General features: G+C 41.9%; 1 protein-coding gene across 3 annotated transcripts in view; it reads left to right on the top strand.

Moving 5' to 3' along the window:
• Positions 1–25,169, top strand: part of WWC2 (WW and C2 domain containing 2) — a 298,652-nt gene that overhangs the window by 198,226 nt on the left and 75,257 nt on the right. For all 3 annotated transcript variants that reach the window (XM_077144655.1, XM_077144656.1, XM_077144654.1), the window contains 8 exons: positions 6,127–6,273; positions 7,294–7,367; positions 10,540–10,782; positions 16,377–16,466; positions 17,327–17,946; positions 21,147–21,276; positions 23,828–23,908; positions 24,003–24,089. In XM_077144655.1, the coding sequence (XP_077000770.1) occupies positions 6,127–6,273; positions 7,294–7,367; positions 10,540–10,782; positions 16,377–16,466; positions 17,327–17,946; positions 21,147–21,276; positions 23,828–23,908; positions 24,003–24,089 (1,472 nt within the window). The remainder of the gene's footprint in view (positions 1–6,126; positions 6,274–7,293; positions 7,368–10,539; positions 10,783–16,376; positions 16,467–17,326; positions 17,947–21,146; positions 21,277–23,827; positions 23,909–24,002; positions 24,090–25,169) is intronic.

Genomic DNA, 25,169 nt, shown 5'->3' with positions numbered 1-25,169 from the left:
ATCTGCCAGCAGCAGAGACCCACACTCAGCCCCCGATATGGCACCATTCCCCGAGGTGACCAGCCAGGTACATGGTGGCAGGTTGATTACATTGGACCACTCCCTTCATGGAAGGGGCAGCGATTTGTTCTAACTGGAATAGACACATACTCTGGATATGGGTTTGCTTTCCCTGCGCGCAATGCTTCTGCCAAAACTACTATCCATGGGCTTACAGAATGCATTATCCATCGTCATGGTATTCCACATAGCATTGCTTCGGATCAAGGAACACACTTCACAGTGAATGAAGTGCGGGAATGGGCACATGCTCATGGAATTCTCTGGTCTTACCATGTTCCCCATCATCCAGAAGCAGCTGGATTGATAGAACGGTGGAATGGCCTTTTGAAAACTCAATTACGGTGCCAACTAGGTGGCAAAAACTTGAAAGGCTGGGGTAATGTTCTCCAGGAAGCTGTGTATGCTCTGAATCAGCGTCCGCTGTATGGTGCTGTTTCTCCCATAGCCAGGATCCATGGGTCCAGGAACCAAGGGGTGGAAATGGGTGTGGTGCCACTCACTATTATTTCTAGTGATCCACTAGGAAAATTTTTGCTTCCTGTCCCTGCTACCCTGAGTTCTGCTGGTCTACAGGTTTTAGTTCCAAAACGGGGTGTGCTTTCTCCAGGAGAAACAACAGTGATACCACTGAACTGGAAGTTAAGATTGCCACCTGGCCACTTTGGGCTACTTATGCCTCTGGATCAACACACCAAGAAGGGGATTACATTATTGTCTGGGGTAATTGACCCTGACTATCAGAAGGAAGTAGGACTGCAACTACATAATGGAGGTAAAGAAGAGTTCTCTTGGAATATAGGAGATCCCCTGGGGCGTCTATTAGTACTACCATGCCCTGTGATCAAAATCAATGGAAAACTGCAACAACACAATCCAGGCAGGACCACTAATGGCTCTGAGACTTCAGGAATGAAGGTTTGGGTCACCCCACCAGGCAAAGAACCACGGCCAGCTGAAGTGCTTACTGAGGGGAAAGGGAACATGGAATGGGTAGTGGAAGAAGGTAGTGATAAATATGAACTTCGACCACATGATCAGTTACAGAAACGAGGACTGTAATGCTGTTTTGTTTGTGTTATACTATTTAAGTTGTAAGATACCAAGTTTAAGAATGAATGTTGCCCAAGGATTTGCACGCTATTCTGGAGAGATTTAATGTGTTTCCAGTTATATGCAGGACAGTTGAGTATTGTCAGGTAAAAGAAAAAATGTGTGCTTATTTGTTTTCATTTGGAAATTAAGTATGGTCTAAGGTGATATATATATATATATATATATATATATATATATATGTGCCAAGTTGAGAAGGGGTGGACTGTCATGTTTAGGGACAGGTGTCAACTTGGCCAAATTATGGTACCTGTTCATCTGATTGGACAAGCGCTGGCCTGTCTGTTGCAATGAGGACATTTCATAGGATTAGGTCATGATCACGTCGGCTACATCCACAGCTGATTCCATTTGTAATCAGCCAAAGGGGAGTGTCTTCTGCAATTAGTGATGCTAAATCCAATCATGGGAAGCCTTTTAAGGAGGACTCAGAGGAGACAGGTGGCATTCCTGCTTTGGCTGGTGAGCCTCTCCTGTGGAGTTCATCCAGGCCATCCATTGGAGTCATCGGCTTCGCAGCCTGCCCTGTGGATTTTGGACTCTGCATTCCTACGGTCACGTGAGACACTTTCATAAATTTTATATTTGCAAGTGTTCCCTGTTCATTCTGTTTCTTTAGAGAACCCTAACTAATACGTCAAAAACCCTGAAAAATCCACAGGAAAACTACTAGAGCTAATAAATGAGTACAGCAAAGTAGCAGGTTACAAGATCAACATTCAAAAATCTGTAGTGTTTCTATACACTCACAATGAACAAGCTGAGGGGGAAATCAAGAAACGAATTCCATTTACAATTGAAACTAAAAGAATAAAATACTTAGGAAGAAATTTAACTAAAGAGACAAAAGACCTATACAAAGAAAACTACAAAAAACTGTTAAAAGAAATCACAGAAGACCTAAATAGATGGAAGGGCATACCATGTTCATGGATTGGAAGACTAAATACAGTTAAGATGTCAATTCTACCTAAATTGATTTACAGATTCAACTCAATGCCAGTCAAAATCCCAGCAACTTACTTTTCAGAAATAGAAAAACCAATACGCAAATTTATCTGGAAGGGCAGGGTGCCCCGAATTGCTAAAAGTATCTTGAGGAAAAAAAACGAAGCTGGAGGTCTCACGCTGCCTGACTTGAAGGCATATTATGAAGCCACAGTGGTCAAAACAGCATGGTACTGGCATAAAGATAGATATATTGACCAATGGAATCAAATAGAGTGTTCAGATATAGACCTCTCATCTATGGACATTTGATCTTTGATAAGGCAGTCAAGCCAACTCACCTGGGACAGAACAGTCTCTTCAATAAATGGTGCCTAGAGAACTGGATATCCATATGCAAAAGAATGAAAGAGGACCCATATCTTACACCCTATACAAAAGTTAACTCAAAATGGATCAAAGATCTGAACATTAGGTCTAAGATCATAAAACAGTTAGAGGAAAATGTAGGGAGATATCTTATGAATCTTACAATTGGAGGCGGTTTTATGGACCTTAAACCTAAAGCAAGAGCACTGAAGAAAGAAAGACATAAATGGGAGCTCCTCGATATTAAACAGTTTTATGCATGAAAGAACTTCATCAAGAAAGTAGAAAGACAGCCTACGCAATGGGAGACAATATTTGGAAACGACATATCAGATAAAGGTCTAGTATCCTGAATTTATAAAGAGATCGTTCTACTCAACAACAAAAAGATAGCCAACCCAATTACAAAATGAAAAAAAGAGTTGAACAGACACCTCTCAGAAGAGGAAATACAAATGACCAAAAGGCACATGAAGAGATGCTCAATGTCCCTGGCCATTAGAGAAATGCAAATCAAAACCACAATGAGATATCATCTCACACCCACCAGAATGGCCATTATCAACAAAACAGAAAATGACAAGTGCTGGAGAGGATGTGGAGAAAGAGGCACACTTATCCACTGTTGGTGGGAATGTCAAATGGTACAACCACTGTAGAAGGCAGTTTGGCGGTTCCTCAAAACCTGAATATAGAATTGCCATATGACCCAGCAATACCATTGCTAGGTATCTACTCAGAGGACTTAATGGCAAAGACACAAACGGACATTTGCACACTAATGTTTATAGCAGCATTATTTACAATTGCAAAGAAATGGAAACAGCCAAAATGTCCATCAACAGACGAATGGCTAAACAAACTGTGGTTATATACATACAATGGAATATTATGCAGCTTTAAGACAGAATAAACTTATGAAGCATGTAATAACATGGATCGACCTAGAGAACATTATGCTGAGTGAGACTAGCCAAAAACTAAAGGACAAATACTGTATGGTCCCACTGATGTGAACCGACATTTGAGAATAAACTTGGAATATGTCATTGGTAACAGAGACCATCAGGAGATAGAAATAGGGTCAGATAATGGGTAATTGGAGCTGAAGGGATACAGACTGTGCAACAAGATTGGATACAAAAACTCAGAAATGGACAGCACAATACTACCTAATTGTAATGTTATTATGTTAAAACACTGAATGAAGCTGCATCTGATGTATAGTTTATTTTATTTTTTTTTAATTTTTTTAATTTTTAAAAAAAAATTTTTTCTCTCTTTTCGTTTCATTTCTTTTTCTGTTGTCTTTCTATTTCTTTTTCTAAATCGATGCAAATGTACTAAGAAATGATGAATATGCATCTATGTGATGATATTAAGAATTATTGATTGTATATGTAGAATGGAATGATTTCTAAATGTTGTGTTAGTTAATTTTTTTTAATTAATAAAAAGAAAAAAAAAAGAAGAGATCTAATAGAAAAGGCAACAATAATCATTACGAATACTTGTGAATGCTGGTTTAGTGCCAGGCACTCTGGTAGCTGCCTTGCTTATAAATAATCCATTTAATCCCCCAGTAACCCTCAAGATGTCGGGTCTGTTATTGTCCTCAGTTTACAGACAGAGATTATATCACAGAGAAGTTAAATAACTTGCTTAAAGTCACACAGCTTGTAAATGGCAAACTTGGGGTTCAAAGCCAGGCAGTCTCACTCTAGAAGATAAGGTTTTAACATTTATAACACCTATGAAACTTTAGCATTATATTTTTTGTTTTTGTTCCACAATGTTTCTGCCAATTATCAGTAATTCCTAAAATACACATTTAAAGAAAAAAAGTTAATAGGACTTGAACAGATTTATTTTGGAATCTTGTAATCCAGCAGTTTTAGGTCACCTTTGATTTTTCCATGTAAATTTTGGGTTCATATGCAGGTCAGATTATATTAAAATCTTAGATTCCTTTCCATTACTAATGTGCATAGAATAATTAATTATTAGATTCAGAGATAGATAATAGAGTTCAAAAGGGACATTAGATATCTTCTGTGGCTTTTAAACCTCTTTGGTCACAGCTCACAGTAAAGAAATATATTTTACATCAAAACCCAATAACACACAAATCTGCGTAGCTGAAGATGGACACACAAATGTACACAACAAGTTACACAAAAATATTGCTACTGTTGATGCTGGTAATGTTCCTCTGATTTTATTTTCTAGTCTCTTCTATATCATTAAAAAACCTGTATTTTTAAATCAATTTAGTGGATTGTTTAAAAAATTGAATTAGTGGATTGTACATATTAGGCACAATCCACTAAATTGATTAGTTTGAAAATCCCTAATCTAGTCCATCGTTTTCACTTTACAATAAGAAAATAGAAAAGACTTGCCCAAGGTCACTAAAAGTTCTCTTTTTTCTTTTCTGTGCTGTATTATTTAGTATGACCATTTCTAATGCTGTTAGAAATCCTTTATAGTATAAAGTTTGTATATATGTCCCTTTGAGAGAAAACAGAGAAAGTTAGATAAAAATGAAATATGTGGGGCGGTACAATGGTGGCTCAGTGGCAGAATTCTTGCCTGCCATGCTGGAGACCCACGTTCACTTCCCAGAGCCTGCCTATGCCAAAAAAAAAAGAGAAACATTTCATATCTCTGATATTTCTGATTCCTTATTGTGAGAATTTCCAATTCAAGGAGTTAATTCTGGCTCTTCTTAAATTGATAATAATGGGTTTCTTACTATTGTTAGTATTATCGTGGGGTGTTTTGTTTTTGTTTTTGCTTTTTGAACAATTTAGGTAAGATTTTCCTTGTTAATACTTTCACATTTGCTCACATCCTTCCTCTAAATTGAGCCCAGTTTATATTAAACCTGGGTATGGACAACTGGCACATTAGTTTGTTGGCTTTTTTCCTTGGTTTTTTTTTTGCACATTAGCTTTTTTATGGGGTGGGGTGCATGGTCTGGGAATCGAACTCAGGTCTCTCGGGTCTCCCGCATGAAAGGTGCACATTAGCTTTTGACTATTTACTTTGCCAAATCAAATGTGTTGCCATAAGCAGTTCCATGCAGTAACATGTACACACAGGCTCATATTACATGAGACCCGTGCCACTCGGCACTGCAGTTTCTGGGCCTCACTTTACCTATCTCAAACGTGCAGGTGGGCTAAATAACCTCTTGGGTGCAGTCCAGACCTAAAATGGTGTAATCATAGTAGTTTTCTTACTCTATCTAAAATGAAACTCCATTACATAGGTGTTCTGCATTTCCGTTATTTTTATTGCATATAGTGAGTGGTCCTATTAAGATAAAGACTTAATAATGAAATTTCAAAAATAAAAAATATATTTATTAAATGCAAAGAAACCTTTTATTCTTGGGAAAGGTAAAATAAGTTGTTTAACATGGCATCACATACTTCCACAGTCATCTGTGTGCATGTGGAAAATTATATTCTGCTCTTATTTTTTTTGACAATTTTAAGTGGTAAATACTAACTAAAATGTTTATTTTTTTTTCCATTCACTTTAGCCCTCTCCAGATAATTTTGCTTGGTGGGGAAAGGTCGCCTCTTAAAGGTTCAGTTTTATGAGAGATACTTTGTGTTTCCTGTACAGAGCCTTGCTAAGCTGCAAGAGCGGTTTCATTTGGACCAGAGCATTGGCAAATCTGAGCCAGGCTTGAGATCCAGCCCTGTGAACTCTCATCTCTCTCTCTCCAGACAGACTCTCGATGCTGGGTCACAAACAAGCATTTCTGGAGAGGTAAGTTATGTGTGTGGAAGGGTTGGCCTCAGTGCTGTCCTTGATGGGCCTTCGTTACAGCATGGATGGCGACCTGGAACAGGAGCTAGATATGTGGGTGGATTTTGGCTGCGTTTCAGACATAAGATTGGTTTTAAAAATCACAGCCCTGTCTTTTCTGTCAGGGTGCCAAGTGTAACCAGAATCTGTCCTTATGAATAGCTTTGTTCGAACTTTCTCATACTGCATTTATTCAGAGACACTGTTGAAAGGCTAGAGAGACATGGGAATTTAACTTTCTCTCCTTCCAAGTAGACATTAGGACTAATGGGAAACGTAAGTATATACCTTTTTAAACTAACAAGAAAACTTGTTTTCCTGAATTGTAAGTTGATTATATTTAAACGTTTGATTTGTGCTTTATACCTGACATTATAAAATATATCTCAGGCAGCTTGGATCTTGTTAATTATTTTGTGTTCTCCCTTTTAGGATGTTGTTGGTAGGTACTTACTTTTTAATAAGTTCCCAAATATTTTTGTATCCTCTTACACTTCTTTGAAGCATGTGCCATGAAAAGAAAAGTCAGATAGAGATTAATAGTAGGGGTCAGCTGTTTGAAAAATTAATTGAAGTTACTTAGTTTATAATTTGTGGCATGGAAAGCTAAATGATGGAAATTTTGACTCATAGAGACAAACAAATTAGTTCCAGCTCATAAATTTTATTGTCTTGTACACCGTTCATAAACTCTTAGATACCGGAAACATTTGCCTCATATATTCTTTTTAAATCTTGAATATGTGTGGAGAAAGTGGTGATAAAAACTGGGTCTTTGAAAAAAAATGGACAAAGTTTGAATTAAAGAGAAATGTCCTTCCCCACGGAGGCTATAAAGCTAGTGCCTTCTTAACCCGGGGTTCCCGCTTTCAGTACCATCTTCTTCAGCTTTTCAGTTACTTGCACTTCCTAGGAACAAAAGCAGTTTACTTCATTCATTAGCAGAGTTAATTGACTTTTTTTCCTTTCGTTTTTTACTAGATTGGAGTGAGAAGTAGATCAAATTTAGCGGAAAAGGTCAGGCTAAGCCTGCAGTATGAAGAAGCCAAAAGAAGGTAATGTCGGGCTGCTGTTGCGACGCCCGGGGTCGGCGGGCTGCGCGTCCTCTCACGGCGGGAACCTCTGCTCCGGCAGCGCCATCTGCTGGCGCCCGCCCTCGGGCTGGCTCGCGCGCGGCCCCCAGGCCGCCCGGCCCGTCCTCAGAATGAAGGGCGCCCGCGCCTCTCTCCCTGCCCCCGCCCCTCCCCACCGAAGCTGAACCCTGAGGAACAGGGAATCAGTGAGAAGCGAGGAGGGAATGAAACTGTCCCTTCTCGCCTGGAAAAAACACAATCTGAGCTTGTGCAGTATTGGCTCAGAATTAGAAGTGAGGAGATCACTCTTCGGAAGCGCGGCGCGCGGGCTCCGGGGCCCGGAGGTAGCTCCTCTCCCCGCCTTCCCCGCTCGGAGGTAGCGCCTGTCCCCGCCTCTCCCCGCCCGGAGGTAGCGCCTCTCCCCGCCCTCCCCGCTCGGAGGTAGCGCCTGTCCCCGCCTTCCCCGCCCGGAGGTAGCGCCTCTCCCCGCCCTGCCCCGCTCGGAGGTAGCGCCTGTCCCCGCCTCTCCCCGCCCTCCCCGCCCGGAGGTAGCGCCTCTCCCCGCCTTCCCCGCTCGGTGGTAGCGCCTGTCCCCGCCCTCCCCGCCCGGAGGTAGCGCCTCTCCCCGCCCTCCCCCGCTCGGAGGTAGCGCCTCTCCCCGCCCTCCCTGCCTTCCCCGCCCGGAGGTAGCGCCTCTCCCCGCCTCTCCCCGCCCTCCCCCGCTCGGAGGTAGCGCCTCTCCCCGCCCTGCCCGGCTCGGAGGTAGCGCCTGTCCCCGCCTCTCCCTGTCCGGAGGTAGCGCCTCTCCCCGCCTCTCCCCGCCCGGAGGTAGCGCCTCTCCCCGCCCTGCCCCGCTCGGAGGTAGCGCCTGTCCCCGCCTCTCCCCGCCCTCCCCGCCCGGAGGTAGCGCCTCTCCCCGCCTTCCCCGCTCGGTGGTAGCGCCTGTCCCCGCCTCTCCCTGTCCGGAGGTAGCGCCTCTCCCCGCCTCTCCCCGCCCTCCCCGCCCGGAGGTAGCGCCTCTCCCCGCCTTCCCCGCTCGGTGGTAGCGCCTGTCCCCGCCTCTCCCTGTCCGGAGGTAGCGCCTCTCCCCGCCTCTAGGGAAGGTTCTCATTTCTCTCCTTTACCTCAGAAAGTCTTTTCATGACTTTTTCTTACTCGGTGGGGAGTGAGACGCGCATTTCCTGGTCTGGGGCTGGACGCGGAGCTGCTTTCCTCAGTAGAGCGCCCCGGTGATTGGGAGGGAGAGGGGGTTTCATTAGCTTCCTTTAAAGAGCCAAAAGATGCCGTGGGGTACTTCTTTAGGAAGACCTTGGGGAAAACCCGGCCGCCCTGAAGGCGACGGGGGCGCTTACCTCGTTCCTCCTCGGGTGCACGGAAGGCCCAGCAGAGAAGCTTCTGGAGGGCCCGGGGCCCCCAAGGGTCGGTTTGACTAGAAAGCACAGCCTCGGATTTGGAAGTACATCTATTACTATTGGGTTTTATTTTTATTTTTATTTCTATTTCATAACTATTGTTGATGATGAAAATTTTAAAGTAGTTGTCTTAAGTTCTTGGAGGCCATCTGACTTTCACACGGTAATTATCTGGGCAGCCTGAATGCAGAGTTTGCCCCTATGGGGCATTACTTGGTTCTCTGATTGACTGAAAGAAACCTAAGTTTTGTTCCACCGAGTATTACCCACGTGAGCCTGAGCAAGTCGCTTTGCCTTTCTGAACAACAGTTCATTTGGCTAATGTAATACCTCTAAGTTTTCTAAGGTGGATGTTAAGTTTCTTGAGTTAAGGAAAATTTCATATACTTTGTTGTCTCCTCCTCGTTGCCCAAATGAGAGCCCTGTCTTCACTTAGTCCTGAGGGCAGATGTGGCTTGGTGGCCTGGGGAAGTGAAAGCTTCCATATAGGTCCTTTGTCTTATAAGCATGCCAACCCTTTAGAAGTCAGAATGTCTGGGTTCTGCTGTGAACAGAGCCTAGGATTTGTCTGTCTTTCGAAGGAGTATTGCCATAACTCAGAATTAGTCTTGGTGAGCCAGGCTGTATGCCCCTCTTCAGCTTTACTCTCCTGCCTATGGATCTGCTCGAATTTTTGATTTACTTTGGCTGCTAACAATTAATTCCACCTGGGGCTTACACAGCATTTCTCTTCCTAGTTGTTCCTAGAAGTTTTTTTCATGTTGTATTCCCAAGATTTAGCGCACCCTTTGCAAAATAAAATCCAAGACCTACCTAATACCCGATCACATAAGTAATAGGTCCCTCTGTTTCCCTTCTTGCATTGTTGCTCCCAGTTCAATTTAATTAAATCCCATCAAAACTTAAGACAGTGTTTCCTTTCCCATTTAGTTGCATTGCTGTTCTGTTGCCATTTGGGGCTTTATTTTAAAGTTATTAGTGATGCTGAAGCAAAGATAAATCTCAAGGGTTTTTGCATCTGTTGAAAATGCCTTTTCCTCCTCAATTCTGAATAAGTAAAGAGGCGGGTTGTGTTCTCTGAAACCTGTTTTTTCCTCCAGCCTTTGTTTTGGTGCTTAATGAAGCTAATAACATCATGCTTATTTAGCATTTTGATGATTAATTTTCCAGTACGTTGAGACAGTTGTTTATGGTTCTGTGGTTAAAGCTGAAGAATAGCTGATGTTACATCTATCATAAGTGCAGACGGTGTGTGAAAACCAGAAGTAAATTATGTATGCAGTACCAATTTAAGATGGCAGTGTATTTTTAACTAAAACAAGGAACTTATGGCACAAGACCATAGAACTGCTTCCATCTTTTTCCTGATTGAGGTTTTGTTCACCTTTTCTCTTCCCTTGTATAACTGTCCCCATCAAGAAGGAAAGGAATCCCCTCCCCCCTTTTCCATGTGTATTTCCTTTTCTGGTGTGCATGGACATATCCACGGTGCTCATCCACAATGAACTGGGTGACAGCTAACTGTGGCCAGGCAGGCCCCGCGGCAGCCATGGGCACTGAGGTCTCAGCGCGGGGCAATGGTTCTCACTGGGCCCTCACAAAGGGACTGTCCCCCCACTCTGGTCAGTTTCAGTCAGGAAAACCTGCACAGCCATCACACCGCAAACTTAGCTTGGGCTTCTGTCTTCTTCCCTTTCTTGGATGTTTTAAATATGTGCATACCTTTTATCTTTTTATTTTAGTATGGCCAACTTAAAAATTGAACTGTCAAAACTGGACAGTGAGGCCTGGCCTGGGGCGCTGGACGTTGAAAAAGAAAAGCTGATGCTGATCAATGAAAAAGAAGAACTTCTGAAAGAGCTGCAGTTTGTCACTCCCCAGAAACGCACTCAAGATGAACTGGAGCACCTGGAAGCAGAGCGGCAGCGGCTAGAGGAGGAGCTGCTGTCGGTGAGGAGTGCCCCGAGCCGAGCCCTGGCCGAGAGGTTCGTTTTCCTCTGTGGGGACAGGGCAAGCTCAACCTTGTGGGTGTGCCTTGGCCCTGCCTGGTGCCACTTCCCAGGCACTAGCCTTTGGAAATCTCAATTGCATCTGTTCCCAGGAGACCAAGAAACAGCCTAAGAGAACTTTCTTTCTGTAGAGCAGTAAGGCCCACACTCCTAATGCCCTGTAGGACCAGTTCTTCTGTGTTTGTTAGGAACACGAAAATGCCCATGACAGATGTTAAATAACTAAGGAATGTTGACATAAAACCAGGAATGCAGTCCATCATTGACTCAGTGTGGTAACAATGGCCATCAGCTATTACTCTCTGATAAGGAAGATTATCTAGACTCTTACGGAGGCTGAGGCTTCCTATTCTGAGTTTTATTGCTCACAAGAATGCAGAAGTTTATTGCTTTTCTTTTCACGAGGAAAAGACAATTCCCTCCCTTTGATATCTTAACCGGTCACAAAATGTTCACTTGGATTTTGTCTGTCAGCTGAAAGCTTCCTCTGAAGCAAGTAAAAATGTGAAGGAGGACACTTTAAGGAATTTCCTGGACTTTTTGTGGAAAGGTGTAAATTGATAATTTAATCTAAAAAAATCCAGTTCTGCAAACACGTAAACTGGAATGTTCAGCAAGGGCCAGCTTGATATGACCACATCTGCACAGGAGCTATGTCCAGGCCGTGCTGGCTGAGCTGCTTGCACAGCTGTTTCAGCCACAGACCCTGTCACCATTTAGGACCGATGCGTATCTGTCCTGTAGGCCTGCAGGGAAGGAGCAGTGTCTTTCTTAGAATGTGAGGCAAGAAATCCACATTGGTATGATTTTAACCGACCTGGGAGGCAAGTTTAAAACAGCCGGCCAAAATCCCATTGCCTTTTTTGTTTTGTAAATTCTGGGCTTTTAAATTCTCTCCTCTGTAAATGTCTGCAGTTGTGCGTCCACGTAATTTCAAAACAGGAGGAGGGAGGAAGGGACGAACTCTTGACATTCCTGGTTAAGTCCTAGCATGTGGATGCACCCACTGTGGGCTTAACCATTTTGACAGTTGGCTTTTGTGAGTTAAAACAGTGATCAAGAGACTGTATGGCTGCAGCCTCAGAGCATTAGGAGCTTGAAAAAGTATCAAAAGGAAAAGTCTCTGCAGATTTCATTCTTTTGCTCTCTTAAATAATTCTCATCATCGCCTCCACTTCCCCCTCTTTCTTGCCCCTTCTTGTTCCAACCTCCTTGTCCAGTGGTGCTTATCGAAAGGTCAGCCTGAAGGTAGGAGTCACAAGGCTGGCCAGGAACAATCCATCTGACAAAGACAGAAAAGAACAAAAAAGTAAGCTTGAAAAGACTAGGCAGAATTAAATTAAAAAATTTTTTTTTCTGAATTACCACTGATGTTGTGAGTTTCAACATTTGTATATCTTAAGTTTCTAGGGTAAAAGTTTGATGATCATCGGTAAATATGGTGAAACGGGTAGCCTTTGTGGAGCCCATGTACAGAAAGACAGTTATTTTGTGTATTGTGTGGCTCTTAATAAATGTTACATAATTATCCCTATTTAATGTGCTATTGAGTCCACCTCAGCTCTTCTGCTTTTGTAGCATGTGAATCTGGGAAGGGCCTATAAACAGTCTTTAGATTTGTTCTATATGAGAGAAAACAGGTATTTATTTTTTTAATCAGCTTTTGCAGGCTTGGGGTCTGGCTTTGTCTGCTTTATTACGGCTAGATAGAGTCTCAGAACAAATGGCTAAAAATATAGTTTGTTCCTAAGTGCCTAGACTTTGACTTTTATACTTTTGTTTGCACTTACATAAATTGTCCAGGAGAAATTCCAGCAGAAACTCAACAGGACACACAAGTTTCAAATACATATATAGTTCTGTATTTAGCCAGCTCCACCCGTGGGCTCACGTCATCTGGAGAGTCAGCTGTGTGGATCTTCTGTCTAACTCATGTTTCCTGCGTGGTCCTGCCCCCACGGTAGGATGTTAGCAGCAAGGGACATGTACGTATTTTATGTTGTGGCATGTTGACGTTCTAAGTCATTTGGAAGGGTCAAGTCATTTAGCATTCAAAAAATGAGTACTAATTTCCTTTGAAATGTCCATGGCCAAAGTCAATCCCCAAACTTAGTGTTGCAGTGAAAAAGTTGAGGAACTCAAACTTTCTTGCTCACTCAACATAGAGTTTTCTCACTGCTAATCTCGGAGGCTCAAAATGTCTCAGTAGTTCACATGTCCGAAAGATTGGAGCCAGTTTCCAAAATGAGCCCTTAATTTTCCAGTTAGACACAGCATAGTATAGCTTTGAGTTTTGTTGTTGTTACTGTTGTTTTTGTTCATTATTTTATTCCCCCATACTCTGCCACATTTTCTTATTCTTCACTCTGTTATTTCTTCCTATTATATATATATTATATATATAATATTTTATATAACATTATATAATATATTATAAATAATATATATTATATATAATTTTATATATAATAATATATATTTTATATATATATATATATATATATATACACATATATATTTGCTTTGCTTGTTACTATTCTTGAACTGAAAATAGGGCACCTTACCTCAGCAAGCAGCCTATTTCCTCAGTGTTAAAGAAGGTGGTGGTGACACATACTTCTGGGAAATAGGATCCACCGTGTGAAACTAAGTTCTATCACGGAACAAATCATGCTCCACCAACACCAAATCCCTCAATTTCCTCTTGGTACCCGCACGACTATCAACGAAGCCACTATCAAGGAAGCCATGTGCTGCATTTCCCCACATTTTCTTCTGTTTTCCATTTATATTGGGGTTTTTCATTTCAGGGGTGGCCTCAGGCAAGATCCGAGGTCGTTGCTGACTTTTTGTCTCTGAAGGTGCTGAACTCACATGAATTTCCAGCCACTGTGTAAGACCACGTAGACCCCCCCCGCCCCGCCCCCCCAGCGCTGGTCTGTGCCCGCGTCATGGCTGGGCATGCCACCTAGTGGTAGTCGAGTGCATTGGGCAGAGAGATGCTCATTGAGAAGAATTTCCAGGTCAAAAGAAACTGAAAATTTTTTCTTGATTTGAAAATGAAAAAAGAAAAGTCGTATAGACATCTTTCATATTACTGCGCACACAGCTATTGAAATTCCTTAAACTCTTATGCTCTTCTATAGTTAATATATTAGCATTGCTTTTTATTTTCTCCCAAAGTTTAGGGGTTTTCCTGTAGTTGCGAAGGCTGTCGTAATTATTAATCTCTTTTGAAATTACTTCTGAAGCAATGTTTTAAGCCAATGGGTGGGGAAATGGGTGTCATTTGCATTTTAAGGAAAAAGGGTCTTCTGACTTCTAGATCATACGAGATTTTCCATAGGTGGAAATGGGGGTTCTGGAAAGGGAGGTGCTTCTCTCCCTCAGGACAGAGGTGGCAGGGCAGGAGCCCCCGTCCTGCAAAGGGCCACTGACCAGGAAGGTGTGGAGCAGCCCGACTCAGGGAGCAGAGTTTTTAGGGGGATGAGAAAGACAAAGATAGAAGAAGTGCACAGAAGGACAGGGATGCACGTCCTTGAAGGAGCTGATGTCAGTGAGTTATTCCCACATGGGTGCAGAGGAAGATGGGAGGGCCGGAGGCCGGGGAAGACCTCCTTCCCTGGGAAGGAGGCACTGGGGAGCTAGGCGGAGGCCAGCCACCGGTGCTTCACTGTAAGGGTTGCTGTGATTCCCCTACTACCTTTATTATGTTCCTCCCAGTGAAGCTGTTATCTGTGACATCAGCAAAAAGGGGGCTCTAGGACGGGTCCCCAGCTCTCGAGGCAGCCTTGGAAGAAGGAGGAGAAAGAGCCCATGTCTGCCTTCTAGGAACTTAGGGTCTAACTGGGAAACGTGTGAACAAGAACGTAGAAATCCAAGCATCAGTAGTTTAGAATTAAATACTTAAAAATAATACCTTTAGAGCAGTATCTAGATAATTGAGTAGAGGAGGCTGAGGAGGCAGCTGGTGCTTCTGACTGGGAGTAGAAGAGCACTAAATTGAAATTTCAATGCAAAACACAAGTCTCAAGATTAAATTCTAGTGTAAAATTGAAACCTCCTTAATCACTGACAACAGACTTCATTTACTTGTGTGGTATTTGGTTTTTAAAACTTGCTTCAAAAACATTTCTCCTGTTTCAGAAGACATGAATTTTAATAGATTTTTGAGCTTTTTACAGGCCTTTATGTACCTTCTAATCTACTTAATCTACTTTGAATTTCTTTTCCCCTGGTTGAGGTTGTTTATGTCTGAGAGTTTAAAAAATAAAGACTGTACTCCTCTAAAAAATACATCTATGAACACTGTAAATTCACTTTTTGAAGTATTACAGAAAATAGCAAGACTTTTAAAAAAATTTTAAAATATGATGAAATTGTGTTGTTGACACATCAAAGGATAGATACTTATAAATAAAATATGGGCGTGTTTCTTTCCTGCCTAAAACATACAAAACATTTCAAAGAAGTTGGAAACTAGGGAAACTTTTTTCTCCAAAGAAAAGAGGCTGATTTTTATAACACCACCTTTGCGGGGGCATGCTGAGCCTTTGAACAAGTAATATTTGCTTTTATTTCCCGCAGAGTGCTGTCCCATACATGACTTCATTTGATCTCTTTAACAACCTTATCAGGTAGAAAGAAGGGCTATAATTTCCCATTTTACAGGTGAGAAAGGTGTGCCTAAGGGTACACAACTAGGAAGGCACAGATCCAAGACTAGAAATCAAGGTGTTTTTCTGAATTCCAGTCTTCTGTTTGATTTCTAAAGCTCTCCAGATTGCATAGACTGTAATCTTGTATGTTCTTATATTTAAAAATGACTTATTATTTAAATACATAATTCTGTAATACTCAAGTAAAAAAACCCTCAAAACTCAAAAACTCACTTTTGAGGTTGAATGTGGATAATATTTTATGATAATCTGGTACAGCTGAACAGATGTGCTATAGAAAAGAAAATCACTTTTATATGTTTTTCTTTAACAGTTAAACCAAATCAGTTCATAGTGGCAATAGAGACTAATTTGTTTCATAATTGCTATAATTCCCATCATATTAGGATTGGACTTTTCATCATTAAGTATTATTTTGGAACAACTCTTACTAAATTCAGTACTTAGGATGACCTTTTATAATTCCTTCTTAATACCACCATCAAGTTTTATTAATGTGGAACCAAGTATAAGGTCTCCATAGTCTTTCTTAGTATCTTCTTGTTATTGCTTTCCTTCTTACTTGTTACTGCTTATCCTCCCTAATACATAAAATTATGAAGTTTTTTTACCCACTTAAAACTTTTTGATAATCTCAAATTTCCAAATTCCGAGTAGCACTGGCGATTTGGTAAAGCTCTCTCTCTTCATGTAGCTCGGCTGTGTGCAATTCTGTCAATATTGCTTCTTGCTGGTTATCCCATTTTCTCTCTGTAGAGTTCTTTCGGATTTCTGCCTTTTGCTATGCAATGTTGGTATAATAAGAATCTTTATTTTCTTAATCTTTTCCTTCAGTTTTCAGGCTTTATCGTCATCATCTGAAAATAAATTCATTTCTATATATTTTTCTAGATTGAAATCGGAAGAGAGAAGAAAAGAGCTGCTACAGAAACTTGAAGAAACTACTAAATTAACTACTTATTTGCATTCACAACTTAAAAGGTAAGCCTATTAGGTTCTTGAGTGGAAAAATATTTTTTGACTATTTTCAGGCATGATCTAATTCATCTTTGGTCACTTTCTTCCTTTTTAATAGTTAAAAAGTTACTTAAAATAGTTATAATACTTTCAGATAGTACAATTAAAACTTGGGTGACCCAATTTAAATTGACATGGATTTTTTTTCATAAATTCCAAAGTCGTATTTGAATTATGTTTGAAATATGTTGTGGGAAGTCAGATATATATTCTAACTACAAATAAAATAACACATTCCTCCCATCACTCTGTCTTTTAAAAAGGTCGGTTGGAGGAGACTTGCCTTAAAATGATTTTCTTATGTTGATTAGAAAAATATTCACTCCTTGGAACACACACAGAGGAGAGGAAAAACGAATGAACCCAGGGGCCTTTTGTTGTAACCTCATTGTCTTTATAAGCTTGCCTTTTGTTTCCCTCTAAAAAATTAAAAGTTATTATTTAACTTTTAAGCAAAATAATTGCATTAATACTTTGTATTCTTTATTCCCTTTTCCCTTCTTCCATATTTTCAAATTGCAGAGTTTCTTCTGAGTACTTAGCCAAGTGGATTTATCAATAGGTATTTGGTCCTTATTTTTTTGTACTTTTACAAAAGGAGGATAATTTTTAAGTAGTGTAGAATTGCTACTTAAAGTGTTCTTAAAGAGCACGGTTGAAAATGTTAGTGAGTAACCATGGAAATGTGTCCTATAATAACAAGTTCCTTTTCCCTGTTCATTGCGATTATGTTACTTCCCTGTAGGGTCTGAATGAGCCAGTAGTGGTCATGAGTGGGTTTTCCATGTTGCCTGCTCTCACAACATGTGCTTTCCTTTCCCCAGCCTCTCTGCCAGCACACTGTCCATGTCTTCCGGAAGCAGCCTGGGCTCCCTGGCATCCAGTCGGGGATCCCTTAACACCTCCAGCCGAGGGTCGCTCAACTCCCTCAGTTCCAGTGAGCTCTATTACAGCAGCCAGGGGGATGAGATCGAAGTGGACTATCAGTACAAACTGGACTTCCTTCTGCAAGAGAAAGGCAGTTACATTCCTTCCGGACCCATCACCACCATCCATGAAAACGAGGTGGTCAAGTCCCCCAGCCTGCCTGGCCCAACTGACCCCTGTGGGGTGGCTGCCACAGCCACAGGCCACACTCCCCCTCTGACCGAGGCCCCCAAGTCTGTGACCTCCCTGTCCTCAAGGTCGTCCCTTTCCTCCTTGTCTCCGCCGGGCTCTCCCTTGGCTCTGGAAGGCCCGTTTCCCACGTCTTCTCCTGACACCCCTCTCCATCAGTTCACTGCTGACTTTGAAGACTGTGACTTGAGTAGCCATTTTGCAGACATTGGCCTCAGTGAAAATCAGATATTGCTGGATTCTGATTCAGGAGCAGCTGCCCAGTGCCTTTTAGAGGATAAAGACCTTAACGAATGCGCTAGGGAACCATTATATGAAGGAACTACAGGTAAATGGAGTCCTTTTCTTTTGTGTATTCCCTCTGAAGCTATTTTGAAGAGAATGATTGAAGGGTTACTTTCACAGAGTACAGACAGGTGTACTACTTTTTCTCAGTATTTGTTTCTGGCTTTATTTGAAAAGGAGTTTTTATTCATATACCTAAATGTAAAAATCACCTTTCTTAGTTAATAGACTTAGTCATTACGTACCTGTTCTGTCTTCCAGAAACTCCCTCTGTGTGGCAGTTGACTGGGAACAAATCTTGTAAACACACTTCCCACTTCCAAATAGATTCTCGTTCTGAAATAGCATGGCTTTCTTTTAAAAGTTGGCCTAAAACAGATTAAGACCAAGGCAATTAGCATACCAGCTAATTAGCACCAGGGTTCAATATTTAGATTGTGTAGGGAATTCTATATAAATACAATTTTTGTTTCATGCCATATTCTCTCTCTTTGTCCAGTTAATTTGCAAAGAGCAGACCCTGATGTCTGGGATTGCTCTGCCCTCTTCTGGCCACATTAATAATTGCAGTCCAAGAAGGAGTGCAGCAGATCGAGTGCTTGCTCTGCATCTGTACTCAAAGAGACAGAAACAGGGACATTTTCATTTTAAATATTGTGTTCCTTTGTGAGACAGCAACATTTAATATAATAGTTATGGTTGTAGGAGCACAAGAGGTGCCCGTTTTGGCAAATGATCACAGTTGTAATCCAAGGAAGATGCTCTGCCCGAAAGCTCGCATGAGACGAAACACGAAATCAGAGCCCTAGTGCCCATCCACGGGCGCCCTGCTCTGATGTGTGTGTACTCAGTCCCACACACAGGAGACTGCAGGCCTCTTTAGGTGTATTTTATTGCTATTTCCATCTATGATCTTGAGAATTTTAACTGTTATTTGATTGGCTGGTTCAGATGGTTAAAGAGATATGAATCCAGCTTGTTTCTGCGGGTGCATATCTGCAAACTGAAACACTGCCTTAGGGGTGGCCTGGGGCAGTGGGAGGAAATGAGAGAACATGGGCATAGTCTGTGTGCCCCTCCTGGAAAGATGCCAAAGCTCTAGTAAAGAGTAATGTGTTAACAAACTAAGCAACCATGAAGAGGGTAAGTCCAGGAGTGGCCTTTACATATGACGCCAGCAAAGCAGAAACCCACCATGGGGACTCATGCCTGCTTCCAGGGAGGTGTGCTGTGTGGCTTTCCACGCCCAGTGGGGTCCCCGTGGCCAGCCCAGCCCGCGCTCACAGTGGGGTCCCAGCAGCTAGCCTAGCCCAGCCTGCGCTCACGGTGGGGTCGCCGCCGCTCTCTTATGTTGAGTACTTACCTGCCCAGTCTCAAAACTTGCTCCTCATCTGCAAAACGGGGGTGATACTGTACCTGCCTCTCAGTGCCATGATACACACGTCACATCTAACAATACCTGGTTGTCATCATCACTGCATGGTGACAACAAGAAGTTGCAGGAGCTCTGCTAAACACAGTTATTACCACAGACCGTTGATATTTATGAAAGGGAAGAAAGAACAAGAGAGAAGAAAAGGGAGTAGGTTTTTTGGCCATTCTTCTACATTTTCGACTTAAGGGGTTGTATATTTCTGGCTCTGCATGGATCTGGAATCTTTTCTATGACCATTTTTCAACATCCCGTCAATTAAGCCGGTCCAGTAAGTGAGGCTGGAAACTGGAGAAGAGGGAGGGGATAGGTGAGGAAGTCTCCCACAGTCCTGCGCCTACCTGGTCATCACAAGGAGCCCTGTTGTGCCAGAGTCCTTCTCTGCCATGTCGTTGCCATGCTGCCACCACTTGGGTCTGCTGCGATAGCTGATGTCTGTGGCTGGACCGCAGAGTCTGTGATGCATCCATGAAATCGTTTTTAACTTTTAAAATACATACTGTATTAAGAAACTGCTGTTAAAAAGTCACACTAAAGGAAAACATATCCAAGAGCTTTGCTTGCAGATAATACATACTCAGTTTTATGTCTGAAAACAACTGAAAACGTATATTTATCTGTGAAGATGAAATTCTCTTAAGTGCTTGATCTCTTTGGAGGACATCTGGCCTTCATGGGGGACAGATAGCTCCCTGTTAGTGACACTGTTCATCTCCCTCAGTGCTTTAGAGTGTTATGCAGGTGAAGTCCAGTTCCTTTTGTATACATTTTCCTCTCCAGCACCAGTCCCTGCTGCATGACAGAAACCAAGTTGCAATAAACTGGGAAGTCCTTCCACAGTCAGTCTCTGTCATTGTCAAAGTCAATTCCAGGCTGCTGTCCTCATTCCTGGGGGTAATCAATAAATCATGTCATCACCTTCGCCCCTTGCAAAGGGGGGTGGGCGGAGAGAAGGCACTTCATCATCAAGGAGAAAGCATTCCCACTGCCAGAAATAAAAGGGAAAATGCAGCAATCAATTCTGTAATCTGAAGCCTTAAAACTTAAACATCTTAACAAGATGTAAAGTCACGACTCAGAAAGTGGGGTGAAATGCATACCAATACTGATCCCCTTGCTTGAAAGAACTCCAGGGGCTTGCAGCTTATTGCACTAGGAGCACAGCTGTAAATGAATGCTCCTTGCTTGCTGCAGGACTCTGGTGTGTGAATATGAGTTGGAGATAAAAGTTAAGTAGTAGTTGGTGCTAAATATTCGGTAGCACACACAAAAAAATTTCTTTTAAATGGTATCAGCTGGTGAGGAATTCTAAGTCAAAAGCTTTTTTTCTTTAATTTCTATTAGTGTAATAGCATAGGAAATATAGAATATGGTATGTAGAGAGAAGAGGAGAACGAAAGAGGTGGAAACCCTTCTTGCTGTTGAGTTGCTCAGAGCTATTGTAGAAATATTACTAATGCTAGATAGAGGCAGATGGTTTCTTAGTCTCCCCCAGTGCATGGTCACCACAGTAAGTGCTTAAAAGAGAGAAGGAAGGGAACAGTAAGAATTTGTATAATTCATTCCTTTCCTGAAAATATTTCAAGACAAATAAAATGACATGTTCACTGTCAAACTTCCGAAATAACTGGTATCCCAGGAATCTTAGAAGCTACCATGCCCTGGATCATCCATAACAGTTGATGTTAATAGTAATATCCTGGATTCTCAGGTGGCAATCTTACTTTGGATTTCTCATTCCCAAACTGTATATATGTTTATACTTCACTTTTCCCATGAAGAAACCCTAATTAGTGCTCTCCCCTCCTTAGATGTGGAAAAACCTTCACCAAGGAGAAGAGGAAGCCACGTGCTTGGGGAGAAAGCAGCCTGCGTGTCCGCTGCTGTGTCTGATGAGTCAGTGGCTGGAGACAGCGGTGTCTATGAAGCCTTTGTGAAACAGTAAGTTTTCGATAGAGGCACTCTTCAGCCATCATGTCCCCTCATCACTGTGCAGGTAGGGTCTCATATCGCAAGTGTCTGCTGCCATTATCACTCTTTGGGACAATAAAAGCTTCCCACTGTTAAGGAAAAGGTGTATCTGAAAACTTAAATATACCCAAGACATCCTATCTGCCAAGGAAATGATAGATTATTATACTCCAATAATAATCTGGTTCTCCCTGAGATTTAAAACTTGATTTTTAAAAAAATATTTTTATTGAGATAATGCATACATTACATTATCTCAGGGAGAATACAACCAGTGACTCACAATATCATCCCATATTTGTGTATTCATCACCATGATCATTTTTAGAACATTTGCATCACTCCAGAAAAAGAAATAAAAAAAAAAAACAGCTCATACTTCCCATATCCCTTACCCCTTCCTCTCATTGACCACTAGTATTGCAGTCTACCCAATTTTTTTACCCCTTATCCTCCCCCCATTATTTATTTATTTTTTGTCTGTATTTTTCACTCATCTGTCCATACCTTGGATAAAAGGAACATCAGACACAACGTTCTCACAATCACACAGTCACATTATAACAGTCTTTAAGAATCAAGGCAACTGAAACACAGCTCAACAGTTTCAGGTAGTACCCTCCAGCCACTCCAATACACCATAAAACTAAAAAGGCATATCTATATAATGTATAAGGATAACCTCCTGACTGTTTGAAATCTCTCAGCCCCTGCAACTTTGTCTCATTTCTCTCTTCCTCCTTTTGGTCAAGAAGGCTTTCTCAATCCCATGATGCTGGGTCCCAGTGAATCCTGGGAGTCCTGTCCCACATTCCCAGAGAGATTTACACCCTTGGGAGTCATGTCCCACATGGGGGAGAGGGCAGTAAGTTCACCTGCCAAGTTGGCTTAGAGAGAGAGGCCACATCTGAGCAACAAAAGAGGTTCTCTGGGGGAGGGGGCCCTAAGCCATAATTATAAGTAGGCTTAGCTTCTCCTTTGTAGGAATGTTTCATAAATTTGAACCCCAACATCAAGAGCTTAGCTTATTGAATTGGTTTCCCCTGGTGCTTATGAGAAAATCAGGAATTCCCAGGATGGGGAAGTTTAATATTGCCTCCTTTCTCCCCAGTCCCCCCGGGGACTTGCAAGTACATTTTTATTCTCTTCCCACATTACTCTGGGATGTATTGGGGCATCACACTAAGCTGTACAAACCAACAAGATCTCGTTCCCTATTCAAGGTTCCAGGTAATTATGATATTAAAACAAACTGATCTTATAAGTTAAATTAGTTAATGCACTACCAAAAATATATATTTTGCACCAAATGAACATCTCTTCCTTTGGTCACATGCCAAAGTTGTGTTGAAGTTTTAAAATGTAGACCATGTCATCCTTTAACCTGTGTTCTCATTTACCTTAGTCCTATCCAGATCAGCTTTATTCATATCTCTACATGAAGTCTGATCACTTTTTCAACTTTTTAAATAGTTGCTAGATGGGGTAATGCTGACTTTCATAGCCTCAGAGCTCTAACTCTGAGTCTTAGATGTCACACAAATACCTGAAGTTCCAGAGAACGACCAGGTTATACACAAATAGCTCAGCATCTCAGAATTTAGAAATAACAGTTACAACTCTGGAATATATGTGACAACTATAATAGCTTACAATCTAGGACCCTTTACAGTAGGCCCCAACCTGATAAACCATGCTCTCAATTTCAGTTCTCCAAGTTTGTTGCTTATAGTTAGTTCAGACAAATGAGGCATGAAAATATTTATCTTTCACTTCAGACTTACTTCATTCAACATTTGTCCTCACGGTTCATTCATGTAGTTGCATGCCTCACAACTTCATTTTTTTTGCTGCTGCTCAATTGTCTGTTGTATATAAAAACCTCTGTTCCCCCTTCCACTCCTCAGTGGTTGTACCCTTAGGCCACCTCCATCTATTGTGAATCACGAACAATGCCACCGTAAACAGCAGTGTGCAAATATCCATCCATATCCCCGTACTCAGTTCCTCCAGGTTTATACTGAGCAGTGGGGTTGCAGGATCCTATGGCAACCCCACCCCTAGCCTCCTGTGGACCCACCCCACTGCCCTCCAAGGGGCTGCACCTCTCAGCTTCTCTACACAGTGAATAGATACATCTCTCCACATTTTCTCCAGCACTAGTATCTCTTTTTTCCTTGCTCAACTGTAAAACTTGATTTTGATGAGAGCATTGGAGTGGTTGGGTGGTGCCTGTTTGGCACGCAAAGCTTCTCCTGTGTATTTCCAAAAGGAGAATACCTGTCCCTGGGTGTCGTGCTAACATAGTGAGGCTCAGGAAGGCCAGGCAGCAGGGCTCAGAGGCAGCCCCTGTTGAAATCTGAAGTAAGCCTCTAAAAGAGGACTCTTTCACCAAGGCTTGCTCCACCAGGATGGCCTGAAGGATTAATGCAAGTTTTCACTCCAAGTCCTTCAGTGGCAAATTGTAACCATAACAATTGATATCCCTGTTAATAAACTGTCCACTGACTCTGTGTCCCAGGCCTAGTGAAATGGAAGACGTCCCATACAGTGAGGACGGTGTGGCTGTTGTAGAGACTGCCCAGGTGCAGATAGGCCTCAGGTAAGGGATCTGCATGGGGCGGGGCGGGGCGGGGGCTGCGGGGCGGCTGCTGAGCACACCCAGCCCTTGCTTCATTCAACTTCTGTTTTGACAGATATGATGCGAAAAGTTCAAACTTCATGGTGCTTATAGCACAACTCCGAAATCTTCATGCCTGCTTGATACCTCACACTTTTAAAATGTAAGTAAAATATTTGAACAACAAATTGAGGAACATAAAATTTTCCCTGTAAAATAGTTTTACATTTTAATAAGACAGTTTATCAAAATGAAGATAGGGAAAAGGCATAGCATGGCAGATCATGTTTAAATCAACATTAAAGATGAAGGGCAAAGGAAGATGTTAGAAAAGCATGTAGGGCCTTAGTCCTTACTCAGTGGATTTATTATTAAGAAGGGAAACCGATACTGTTTATCTCATTTTTCAATCAGAAATTCCATATTCTGTTGGGGACCGGTTGTTACTGTCTTGGAGGAATTTTCTGACCGTTTGCATAAAAATATAGTGATTAAATTTTACTTATCAAAATAGCATTGTCATTCAGTCATGTACATCTAAAAAATATGGTTTTGTTTTGTTATTTGTGTTTTTTCCAACTTTATTCAGTGTACTTACATTATTGTGCTCTAATCAAGTAGCATGGTGCTATCTGTTTGAATTTTTACCATCAGTCCTGTTGCACAATCTGTATTCCTTTAGTACCAATTGCCCAATCTCTACCCTATTTCTATCTCCTGATAATCTGTGTTCTTAACTTCAGTTCTCCAAGTTCACTCACTAATGTTAGTTCATGTTAGTGAGACCATACAGTGTTTGTCCTTTTGTTTCTGGCTAATTTCAGCCAGCACAATGCCTTAAGGTCCATCCACATTGTTACATGCTGCATGGCTTTATTCTGTCTTATAGCAGAGAATATGGGTTTTTGTTTTGTTTTGTTTTGTTTTATTTTTCACATGGGCAGGCACCAGGAATTAAACCCAGGTCTGCGGCATGGCAGGCTAGAACTCTGCCTGCTAAGCCACCGTGGCCCGCCCCAAAGAATGTTTTTATCATCTGGTATTTGCTTCCCTGTGATACTTTAATTTCTGGAATATTTAGTTATTTTACTTTATAAGCCTGAGAATCACAACGAATGCTGCACAGTCCGCTGTTGAGGGACTGTTTGTCTCCTAACAGGTTTTTCTAGAGGCCTTTACCTGCCTTCATCTTTGTACCTCCTGGAGTCAGTGTCAGTGACTTGCTTTCAGGGCTCACAGCTGG

Source organism: Tamandua tetradactyla, chromosome 26 (assembly GCF_023851605.1).
Source record: "Tamandua tetradactyla isolate mTamTet1 chromosome 26, mTamTet1.pri, whole genome shotgun sequence".
In the NCBI taxonomy this organism is placed as follows: Eukaryota; Metazoa; Chordata; class Mammalia; order Pilosa; family Myrmecophagidae; genus Tamandua; species Tamandua tetradactyla.
The sequence above is the reverse complement of the archived record's forward strand: the minus strand, read 5'-3'. Positions and strand labels throughout refer to the sequence as shown.